The sequence below is a fragment of the Theropithecus gelada genome, chromosome 3, assembly GCF_003255815.1.
Source record: "Theropithecus gelada isolate Dixy chromosome 3, Tgel_1.0, whole genome shotgun sequence".
In the NCBI taxonomy this organism is placed as follows: Eukaryota; Metazoa; Chordata; class Mammalia; order Primates; family Cercopithecidae; genus Theropithecus; species Theropithecus gelada.
In genome coordinates, this window is record NC_037670.1 from 82,309,140 (window position 1) to 82,320,506 (window position 11,367).

The following is an 11,367-nucleotide window of genomic DNA, read 5'->3' on the forward strand; positions in this document are numbered from 1 at the left end:
ATGAACCATCATGCCTGGCCACGTTTTTAAAATTTCTTTTAATCTAGAGCAGCCATCCTTCAGTCCTGCTTTTTTTTTTTTTTTTTTTATGACACTGACTTATTGAAGAGACTGGGCCACGTGTTCAGTAGGGTGTTCCACCATTTATTCTAGGTTTTTCTGGTTGTTTCCTCTTGATGTCATTTTATTCTTCTATTCTTGCAGTTCCTGAGACAGGAAGATAGATTTCAAGGCTTAAGATGTTGAGGTTAACATTTTTTGGAAACAATACTTCAAAGATGATGCTGAGCTTCATACTGCATCAGATTGGAAGACATTTAATGTCAGGCTGGGTCACTTTTATGGTGTTAAGATGTATCTGGGTTAAGGTAGGAGGGGCAAGATTTCCCTGTGTTGTAAAAATGTAACCAGCAGTAGGCCGGGCGCGGTGGTTCACGCCTGTAATCCCAACACTTTGGGAGGTCGAGGCGGGCAGATCACGAGGTCAGCCGATCGAGACCTTCCTGGCCAATATGGTGGAACCCCGTCTCTACTAAAAATACGAGGGTTCCTGTAGTCCCAACTACTTGGGAGGCTGAGGCTGGAGAATGGCGTGAATGCGGGAGGCGGAGCTTGCAGTGAGCCGAGATGGAGCCACTGCACTTCAGCCTTGAGACAGTAAGACTCTGTCTCAAAAAAAAAAAAAAAAAAAAAAAAAAAAAAAAAAAAAAAAATGTAACCGGCAGTAATCCCTGGGGGAATAATTTGGCATCAACTGAATATCCTGTTCCTTATCACCTTTTCATCAAATGATATCATTGATGATCCTGGCATGAATCAATTATGAAATTCCATTATTCATTTATGATTACTTAGTTGGCATACTTTTGTAAAGAGAACTGTTCCCTCATCAACTGGTGCTCATCTATCAACTGTATTTCGGTTAGCCCGAAATACAGCTGCTACTAGAAAGGCGAATACCTGTTTGTTTTCTTAAATTATCATTTTGCAGAATAAAGAGTTAGTGTAATAGTCATCACCAATAGTGTGGCAAATGAAGTTAATTTTTTAAAATTTGGATTACTCTTTGGGGGCCGTGACTTTTTTATGTTTAAAGTTTCCAATCACTTTTCAGTTTGCAGTCATTGTTATTTTTGATTCTCAAATTGTTCTAATTTTGGCCAGTTGCCGACTTCAGGCTGGCTCCCATGTCCTTTTAGAAGGACCTTGTTCGTCTTGAGAGTCATCCTGACTTGTTGACACAAGTTGTCCTCATTCACTCCCAGCTTCTGACCTGGCATCAGTCATTTCTCGAAGGAGCGCTTGGTACCTTTTAGTGGGGGGTGGCATTTAGAGATTAATAGCTGGGTGTCAAGGATAGACAATGCTCCTATACCCTTCATATTAATATTTTCATTCAAAAATTAACAATATAGGTTTTTAAAAAATACACTCAGGATGTGTGGTGAGGGGGAGGGGGAAACCAAACACAATATAGGGGTTTCTACTGTGATCCTAACTTATATTATGATCCCAATTTTTAAAAAGAGGAAACGGAGACCAGAGGTGCCCAAGGTTACTTGGCTAGTAACTGGCAGCATCGGAATTTAAGCCCAGGCATGTTACTTCCATCAGGGAAGGGAGTCCCAGGGCTCCAGCAGGCGACGGGTCTGTGGAAAGGGGTCAGGTTGATGACCAGGGCTCGGGGTGCGGGAACCAGCAGAAAGGGTTAACGGACCGTCCTGCCTGACTCCTCTAGGCCAGGAAGGCAGGACAGGGCGAGCTGCCTGGCGAGGGAGCCGTTGATGGAGTGGCCAGGGCCGCTGTTTCGCCTCAAATCTGACCAGAACTCCCTAAGGCGCAGAAAGTACCAAAGAACCACACGCGCGCAGCCTTGAGCAGAGAATCCAGTCACGCGCCGAGACCTTCCGCGGGTGCGCATCCGACCCGCCCGTGAGGAGTGCTTGCCCACCCCTCAATCAGAGAATCAGAGGAAGCCTTGAGCAAGGAGGGGCGGGACATCACTGGATCCTGTCTAATGAGGAGCCAGCGCCGGGTCGCTTCGGGACAGAGTATTTCTGAGTCTCAGAGGAAGGCGGAGAGAAGGCCGTGGGGATGGCCAATCAAAGGGGGCGACTCAGGTAGGTGGGGACCGGCAGCCAATCAGGAGAGTGCTCGCTCCTGACCGGCCTACGCTTCCCGCCAGTCCCCTAACCCTGAGTCGGCGGCGCGACTGTCACTGCGCGGGAGTAGTGGGCCGCAGTGCTGCGCGCTCTGGCCGCTCCTTACAGCGCTGCTCCAGGCTCCGGTGCAGACGTGTAGTGGGACATGGCGAACTCGGGCTGCAAGGACGTCCCGGGTCCGGATGAGGCGAGTTTTCTGTACTTTGCCTACGGCAGCAACTTGCTGACCGAGAGGATCCACCTCCGAAACCCTTCGGCGGCGTTCTTCTGTGTGGCCCGCCTGCAGGTGAGTGTCCCCGCCTGCGCTACCCTCTCCGGGGCCGGGGGCACACGTGGCCGATCGGGACAGGCATGCAGTTCTTCCTGATGAGGGTAGTAGGACGAGGCTTCAGCCTCCTGGGCGGGTCCACCTCCTCCGCTGGGCCCATTGCCCGGCGCTGCCCCAGCCACGGTGCCCTCTCAGGCTGCCCGGAGCTTTCCCCCTCCTGGCCTGTGCACCGGCTGCTCGGTCTGCACCGATTTGGCCTCTCGTCCACTAACTTAACAGTGCATTCAGTGGGTACTTCTGAGGAGCCTTCTTTGACTTGGGTCTGGGAATTGGTTGCTTTCTGCTCTGTACATACCTTTGTTACAGCACTTCTCACCTCGCATTGTGAAAATCCGTTTACCTGCCTTTCGCTCCTCCTCTGAGAGGTCCTGAAAGCTAGGACCATGTCTTATTCGTAATAGTGCTGTGCTCAGTTAGGTCAAGGGCCTGGATGAACTATAACCAGTGTTGGTAAATCATTGCTCTTCAGCCCAGTCCATTCATTCACTTAGCACATATTCTTCCAGCACTTAACACTAGTGGTATAAACATGATTGAGTAAAGTGACTGTTTTGAGGAACTCTCAGCCTGTGGGAGAGAGGTGCAACAGAGTATGTACAAAACTTTTTGATAGCATCGAATGAGACAAACATGATCTGTGCTAACCTCGTCAGAGTTCTTAGTTGCCAGCAACAGAAACTGGCTGATTTAAGCAAAAAAAAAAAAAAAAAAAAGAATGTGTTGAAAGGCTATTGGAGAGCTCACAGAATGACCAGGAAGGCAGGAGTACAAAGCTGACAAAACGGACAGGCATAAAGGGAGGCGCAGCAACTGTAATACAGTGGGCATCACACAACAGAACCAGCCCAGGGAGCCTCTTCTGCGCCACTGCTGAACTTGGTAAGCATGGATGCTGTATTGTCTACCACCACCACCACCTGCCCTGGACACTGCCTGCCTCTGTACATCCCTGCACGTCCTGAAACCCGTATGTGTTGGCCACTCTGGAGTCCCTGCTGTCTTGGACACTAGCTTCTAATTGAAAGCCCCAGAATGTCTTGATTGGCTATGTTTTGGCCACACACCCATGCTATGACTTTAAGCAAAACTAAGAGAACCAACTTCTGGCCTTTGAAGCCTCAAAAATGGGAGTCAGGCTCTGGTACTCCCTCTTCCCAAACTCCTAAAGTAGGGAATTTCCCAACTGTAGGAAGGGAGTCCAAATACTTACAGTCAGGGCAGGGGGAAGAGATATCAAACAAGGGATTATTCAGTTACAGGTATATGGTCCATCTTTAAGAGGAGGCATGCAAAGTGAAATGGGGTGTATGACCAGGGTACCTGACCTAACCAGGATGCTCAGGAAAGCCCTGCCTGAAAACGTGACTTTTTAAGCTGAGACCTGAATGATTGCAGAGGTGGGAAGCACACAAAACAGGGGACAGCATCTTCTGCAAAGGGCCTGAAGAAAGAGGAGGCTGGATCTTTCAGTCAGTGTGGCTGGAGTTTAGTAAGGGGAATGTGGCATGAAGACTGGAGAGATGTGGAAGGACCACATCTTCCAAGACCTCAGAAGCCAAATAAGACACACTGCAGAACTAAAGCACATGAAAGATCAGATTTCTATCTCCCAAAGCTCATTCTGGTCACATGGAAAATAGATTTGAAGGAGGGAAGAGTGGATATGGAGAGTTCAGGAAGTTTTTACAGCAATTTTTGCCAAAGATAATGAATGGCATCTTGAACTAGGGTGGTGGCAGGGCAGGGTCGATGGATTTGAGAACTAATTTGGAGATAACATTGTTAAAGCATAGTGATTGAGTGTGAAGAGAATATCAAAGATGACTCAGGTTTTTGGCAGCAGATAGGTGCAGGTGATGTTTGCAGAGAGAAGAGGAAAATCCAGTTGGGGAGGAGAAAATTGTAAGTTCAGTTTGAACGTTTTGAATTTGAAATGCTTGCTAAACAGTCAAGTGAACAGAATAATATTAGCGAACATTTATTAAGTGCTTACTGTGTGCTAGGCCCTGTTCTAAGCATTTCTTCTGAAGCTCAGAAGAGAGATCTAGTCTGGGTTTAAAGATGATCAGAATATTTGAAGTCATTGTAGGGGATGAGAATGTCTTGGGCAAATTGCCAAATGAATAGAGAAAATGGCCTAGATCATGGGTGTCCAAACTTTTGGCTTCCCTGGGACACATTGGAAGAAGAAAAATTGTCTTGGGCCATAAGTAAAATACACTAAAACTAACAATAGCTGATGAGCTTTAACAAACAAACAAACAAACACAAAAGCCCATGCCTAATTTTCGTGATGTCCGCCACCACAGGTAAGCAAAAAAATTCTTGCATTCAAAGGGTTGGACACTCGTGGCCTAGACTAAGCCTTGAGCAACTCCAACATTTAAAAATCAGGTAATGGAGGAGGAGTTGGCAAAGGGGATTGAGATCAAGGAATAGCCTGAAAATCAGGAAAGAGGCAGATCAGGAGAAGATGGTTACCTATGTTCTACTGAGAAGTGGAACAAGATGAGGAATGAAAATTGTTTATTGGATTTAGCAATACACAACCAGTTAGTGTGAATTGTAACTTTTATCAGGTCTCCTGGTGTCCTGCCAGAGACACGTGGTCCTAGCTGAATAAAGTTACTGGTCGCTCCAGCTAACCCTATGCCTGAGATGTCTGACACGTTTTTTGAGAAAATACAAGTGACAGGGGTAAAATATAAACCTGAAAAGGATCCTAGAAGTATCACTTAGTTTAACCTTTTAAATTTGTCTATAAGGAAACTAAGCTCTGGAAAGATGGAAAGAAATCTTCCTCGGCCAAATAAGCCGTATAAGGATTCTGTTTTTTATTTGTTTTGTTTTTATTTTTTATTTTGTTTTTTCACGTAAGGATTTTTAATCTTCCCCAGGACTCTATCCCCTGCTTGCCCACCTCTGTGAGGGAAGAAGTTAAACTAGAAACCTAGTTTCATTACTTACTAGTTCCAAGACTTTAGGCAGGTTGCTTAATCTTTCTAACCCACAGTGTTTGCTGCTGTAAAATGGGTATAAGAAAGTTGTTAGCAAAATAAAAGGGAATGGTCCATGTAATGCCAATAACACTAAGTACAAAAGGATCCACCTGCCACGGCCTCCCAAAATGTTGGGATTACAGACGTAAGCGACTGCACCTGGCCCCCAAAACACACTCTTTTATCCACACCTTTGGGCATGCTCATCCCCTGCCTAAATGTCCTTCCCATTTGCAGTTAGTGTTAGCTGCTCTTATGATTACTATAGATAAATTAGTATAATTCATGAGTATTAGTGTTCATAAGTACACAAATCATTCATCCTCAAATGCCAGGTCTCTCAGGGCAAATTTGGTGATATATGTTGGTAGGATACTCTGCAGACATAAAAGAAGAGAGAATATTATAACACATGTAGCCATCACCCAGCTTGTCTCTAAGTAAAAATTTGTGTGTATGTAAGAAGACTGGGAAGTAATTTGCAAAAATGAAAACAGTTGTGTTAAGGCATTGGGGTTATGGCAATTTTTTTTTCCTTAAACTTTTTGTTTTTGTTAAGATGTCTGTACATATTCAGTATATGTTTCATTTTTAAAGAAAAATATAAAAAAAAATAGTCCTTGGGATCTGGGTCCTTGTCTGTTTAACTTTATATTTTCCACAGCTTCTTAGACATAGAAGGAACTCTGTTTATTGAATGTTTTAATTGCATGGAGTTCAAGGTAAATCCTTTTTATTTTGAGGAGGGAAATTTGGGTTCAAGTGGATATTGATCATATCACTTTGATTTCCTTTGTAGGATTTTAAGCTTGACTTTGGCAATTCCCAAGGCAAAACAAGTCAAACTTGGCATGGAGGGATAGCCACCATTTTTCAGAGTCCTGGCGATGAAGTGTGGGGAGTAGTATGGAAAATGAACAAAAGCAATTTAAATTCTCTGGATGAGTAGGTGGCTTCTAATTATAAGTTAAACAATAACTAATTCAGAAAGCAGATTATATGTGAGGATGTGTATCTGTGTGTTAGTTTTTCAAAACCACATACTACAGACATATTCATTATACTTTTAGAGTCAACATAAAAGGCATGATAATGTGAGTTTGCTAAAAAGTCTAGAAGGGCTACACTTTCTGATAAAGATTTAGTGGGATGTTTGTAATCTCTTACGTAAAAGATGGAAGCCCTTATTTTTCATTCTATTGTCTTTTATAATTTTTCTTTGTAGTTTCATACTGTGAAAAGGCGTGAAGATTTCTGTAATTGTTACATATTTTTGTTGATTTTGAAAGTTACTTGAATTCAGTTTTTAAAGAACAATTTTTTAAGATGGCAGGTGAATCAGTAAATAAGTAATACTTTGTAAAAGCATTTGACAACATGTTAGAAATGCTTTGATACTTTTTATAACTAGAGCTGTCAGAGTTGTGTGGCAGAGCATTTCATACAAAGAAAAGTTGCAGAAGAGGCCTTGAGAAGAGAGGGTTATCTGACATGCTGGATACTTTACCTCACTTGTGAAGGAGAATGAGCCATCCTCTCTACGTTTTTTCTAGGTGGATATTCTCTTGCTGTCAGAACACCATCCATTTTTTGTAGCCCAAAGAACAATGTTTCAGGGGTATAAAGATGAAAAACAAACAAACAAACTACATTGAAGCCTCTTTTAGGACAAGATAAATATGGAGAGTTATGTTAGGACTATAACAAGTAATATTATGTCTCCGGCCTTCTAATTGAAATGTTAAGCTAAGCTTACCTTTTTTTTTTTTTTTTTTGAGATGGAGCTTCGCTCTTGTTGCCCAGGCTGGAGTGCAATGGCACGATCTCGTGCTCACCCCAACCTCCGCCTCCCAGGTTCAAGCGATTCTCCCACCTCAGCCTCCCGAGTAGCTGGGATTACAGGCATGTGCCACCATGCCGGGCTAATTTTGTGTGTGTGTGTGTGTGTTTTTTAGTAGAGACGGGGTTTCTCCATGTTGGTCAGACTGGCCTCGAACTCCTGACTTCAGGTGATCGCCCGCTTTGGCCTCCCAAAGTGCTGGGATTACAGGTGTGAGCCACTGCACCTGGTCTTTTTTTTTTTTTTCTTTTTGAGATGGAGTCTTGCTGTCTCCTAGCCTGGATTGCCCCAGTGTAATCTCAGCTCACTGCAACCTCCCGGGTTCAAGTGATTCTCCAGCCTCAGCCTATTGAGTAGCTGGGATTACAGGTGTCCACCACCACACCTGGCTAATTTTCATATTTTAGTGGAGATGCCATTTCACCATGTTGGCCAGGCTGGTCTTGAACTCCTGACCTCAAGTGATCCACCTGCCTCTGGCTCCCAAAGTGCTGGGATTACAGGTGTGAGCCACCGCACCCAGCCTAAATGCAAGGCTTACTTTTAATGTGGTAAATTTATATATTTTTTATCCCAAATACATAGGGAGCAAGTATGTTCATACGTAGTTAAATGTTTAATCCCATACCCCGTCTTGACTATTATAAAAAGACCTTACCCAGTGAGCTAAATTGGCTAGGTCAAATATGGTTAAAATTTGGCTGTTCTGGTTTCAGGCAAGAAGGGGTTAAAAGTGGAATGTATGTTGTAATAGAAGTTAAAGTTGCAACTCAAGAAGGAAGAGAAATAACCTGTCGAAGTTATCTGATGACAAATTACGAAAGTGCTCCGCCATCCCCACAGTATAAAAAGGTAAGCTATTTACAGACTGGTGGTGATTACTTTTTAAATTTCACTGAGAGAAACTAAAGAATATATTGTTTTTAAAAGACTTTAGGCCTGACGTGGTGGCTCACACCTGGAATGCCACCACTTTGGGAGGCTGGGGTGGGCAGATCACCTGAGGTCAGGAGTTTGAGACCAGCCTAGCCAACGTGGTGAAACCTCGTCTCTACTAAAAATACAAAAACTAGCAGGCCGTGGTGGCGGGCACCTGTAATCCCAGCTACTTGGGAGGCTGAGGCATAAGAATAGCTTGAACCACGGAGGTGGAGGTTGCAGTGAGCTGAGATCAGGTGATAGTGAGATGCTCTCAAAAAAATTTTTAAAAAAGAAATAAAAGGCTTGGTATGTTTTAAATTCTGCATAAATATTTATTTTAATAAAATGTCTTTAAATATAAAAATGATAGTTATTTACCTAATGTACAGATTCAAAAATATTATTATGTGTAATGATTGAATTATGTTTTTAAAACTATTTATTAAAAAAAATTTTTAGAAATGTATGTGAGTCAGAATTCTAGACATGTATTTTCTTCCTTTCTTTCTCTCTATTTCTTTCTTTTGCCTGGCAATAAATTTTTGCTTCATTTTTATGAGGTAGGCATGTATTGAAGTAGAAAAGAATATTTATGAGTGTATTTTAACAGATTTAGTATCTCTCTCGTGCTCTCTCTCTCTATGTATATGTGTGTGTATATGTGTGTGTGTGTGTGTATATATATATGCTTTCTTAATGTTTTTCTCCCCATAACACAGTATTTTATGAATACCAATATTCATTTTTATAGGGGAAAAAAACATACTTTCTACTGCTGAAATGGTTTTCATCCCTAGATGGAGAAAGAAACATCACACTGCCTTTCAGAATCAGGGAAATCACCCTTGCAAGCACAAGACAAGAATGTGGGATAGAGACCCCAACATTCCTGTTCAGAACCCAAGCTTAGCTGTCTGTTGGCAGGCCCAATCAGGTCATGGCACCTGTAATAGGTAATCTGGTTCCTGGGCCTCGTCTGGAATTTTCTAGTATGGAACCTAGAGAAATTAACCTGGTATAGATCTTGAAAGTATCGCTGAACACAGTTGCCATTTATTCCCCCATGTCTAATTCAGAGCAAGGGTAAACTCTGGCATTATAACCAAAACTACTCTCTGTAAACTTTAAATTTTTTTTGAAGAATGGTATTTTTTTTTCTTAAAAGGCCATACAAATTCTATATAGATATTTTTGTCTTAATATTAAAATATTTAAAATCACATATTGAGAAAGTTGATATTCCATGAGGATGCTTCATTTGGCTTTGAAAACTCCATACGCATTCATGCTCAGCGTGAGAGGAATGATGGTATTCTATTTGTTATGTAACTGTTTATCCTAGAGTTATCTGAAAGCTAGTATTTCATACCTTGAGAAGGCAAATAAAGCTGTGGTATGGTACATTATATTATATTCCTAACTAAAGGGTTTTTTTTTTTGTTTGTTTGTTTGTTTTAACCATTTCCAGATTATTTGCATGGGTGCAAAAGAAAATGGTTTGCCGCTGGAGTATCAAGAGAAGTTAAAAGCAATAGAACCAAATGACTATACAGGAAAGGTCGCAGAAGAAATAGAGGACATCATCAAAAAGGGGGAAACACAAACTCTTTAGAACATAACAGAATAGATCTAAGGGTATTCTATGTGCTAATATAAAATATTTTTAACACTTGAGAACAGGGATCTGGGGGATCTCCATGTTTGATCCATTTGCGGCAGTGCGCTGAAGGAGTATCTTACTTGGGTGATTCCTTGTTTTCAGACTATAAAAAGAAACTGGGATAGGAGTTAGACAATTTAAAAGGGGCGTATGAGGGCCTGAAATGTGTGACAAGTGAATGTGAGTACCCCTTCTGTAAACACTGAAAGCTATTCTCTTGAATTGATATTAAGTGTTTCCTTGCTCTGGTAAAAGATAGATTTGTCGCTTGATGATGGTGCTGGTGAATTGCTCTGCTCTGTCTGAGATTTTAAAAAATCAGCTTAATGAGAGTAATCTGCAGAGAATTGATAATAACATTTTGAAAACTGGAAAGATGGTATACTGTTTTTAGAGGAATAAACGTATTTGTGGTTTAACCTGTTGTCTCTACTAAAGTACTTCATTTCAGTATGTTGTTAAATCATCACACATGCTGGGTCTGGTCTTGGCCATGCAGCATCTGTAGTAGAGTAGTATTGTACAGACTCTGGAGCCAAATAGCCAAGGATCAATTGTCTGTGCCACCATTTATTCTCTGTGTCTCAGTTTCTTCACATATAAAGTGAGGATAACCAAAACGTCTACATCTTAGGATTATTTTGAGGATTAAATGAGTGTGTATATATATATATATATATGAAATCTTAGGATAGAAAGTGGCATATGGTAAGTATTAGCAATTCTTATTTTATTGAAGAATTAAATTTGTCCAGGGACATCTTTGGAAAATGATTTTAAAGTAGGAAAGTCAGTACTATGAAGAAAAAAATGTGGGGCGGCAGAGGCACTTGCATTCTTGGCTTTTCAAGAAATAGTGACCTTAAATTTATGTACTGAATAAGTGAAGAAAAGAAGAGTCATGCATATTAGTTATCAAAAATTCTCTGTGTCTCTGTGGAATGCAGTGAGCTGTGCCTTCTGAGCTGGAATGAGGCTGAACTAGTTGCAGGAGTATAAAATAAAAATGTGTTCTCTTATGAAAAATGTAAAAGGAATTTTCAGGCTACAGCTGCAATTCTGTAGTGAGGCTGTCATAGACTACAGGTTAGACCATATTTCACAGCTATCACAGTTCACTATTTCCCATATATCCTCTCCCATATTCTAGTTTTCTCCTTGTTCTTAATTCCTCCCAAGAAAACCAAGTTTGTCAGTGAGCAAGAACCCACTTACAAGGCTTATAGTAGTATAGTGAACAAGGCTCAGTTTTGCTGTAGATACTAAGAATTGAATATTATTCTAATAATCTCTCACATAAATGACAACTTTGGTTAAAGAATTCAAAATGCTAACAATAAAAACCTTCATGTCTGCCTTTTAAGAAAAATCTGGGGCTGGGCACGGTGGCTTACACCTATAATCCAGCACTCTGGGAGGCAGACGTGGGAGGATCACTTGAGGATAGGAGCTCAAGA

The 11,367-nt window shown here is 41.6% G+C and overlaps 1 protein-coding gene across 4 annotated transcripts; it reads left to right on the plus strand.

The window, feature by feature from the left end:
- Positions 1 to 2,168: 2,168 nt before the first annotated feature.
- On the plus strand, positions 2,169 to 10,329 carry GGCT (gamma-glutamylcyclotransferase). 4 transcript variants are annotated; one of them, XM_025380713.1, is made up of 4 exons: positions 2,169 to 2,448; positions 6,289 to 6,434; positions 8,046 to 8,181; positions 9,719 to 10,329. In XM_025380713.1, exons 1-4 carry the CDS (start codon positions 2,308 to 2,310, stop codon positions 9,860 to 9,862), a joined length of 567 nt encoding a protein of 188 aa, XP_025236498.1. In that variant the 5' UTR covers positions 2,169 to 2,307; the 3' UTR covers positions 9,863 to 10,329. The 4 variants fall into 4 exon arrangements, with proteins under 4 accessions (XP_025236498.1, XP_025236499.1, XP_025236500.1 ...); XM_025380714.1 differs by lacking the exon at positions 8,046 to 8,181 and adding an exon at positions 9,048 to 9,203; XM_025380715.1 differs by lacking the exon at positions 8,046 to 8,181.
- The last annotated feature ends 1,038 nt before the right edge of the window (positions 10,330 to 11,367 follow it).

Bases quoted from the DNA above. Each gene is read 5' to 3' on its own strand.
- GGCT (XM_025380713.1), top strand. From the start codon at position 2,308: ATGGCGAACTCGGGCTGCAAGGACGTCCCGGGTCCGGATGAGGCGAGT. The intron at 2,449-6,288 runs GTGAGTGTCCCC...TTTCCTTTGTAG, and splicing joins TCTGTGTGGCCCGCCTGCAG to GATTTTAAGCTTGACTTTGG. The intron at 8,182-9,718 runs GTAAGCTATTTA...AACCATTTCCAG, and splicing joins CATCCCCACAGTATAAAAAG to ATTATTTGCATGGGTGCAAA.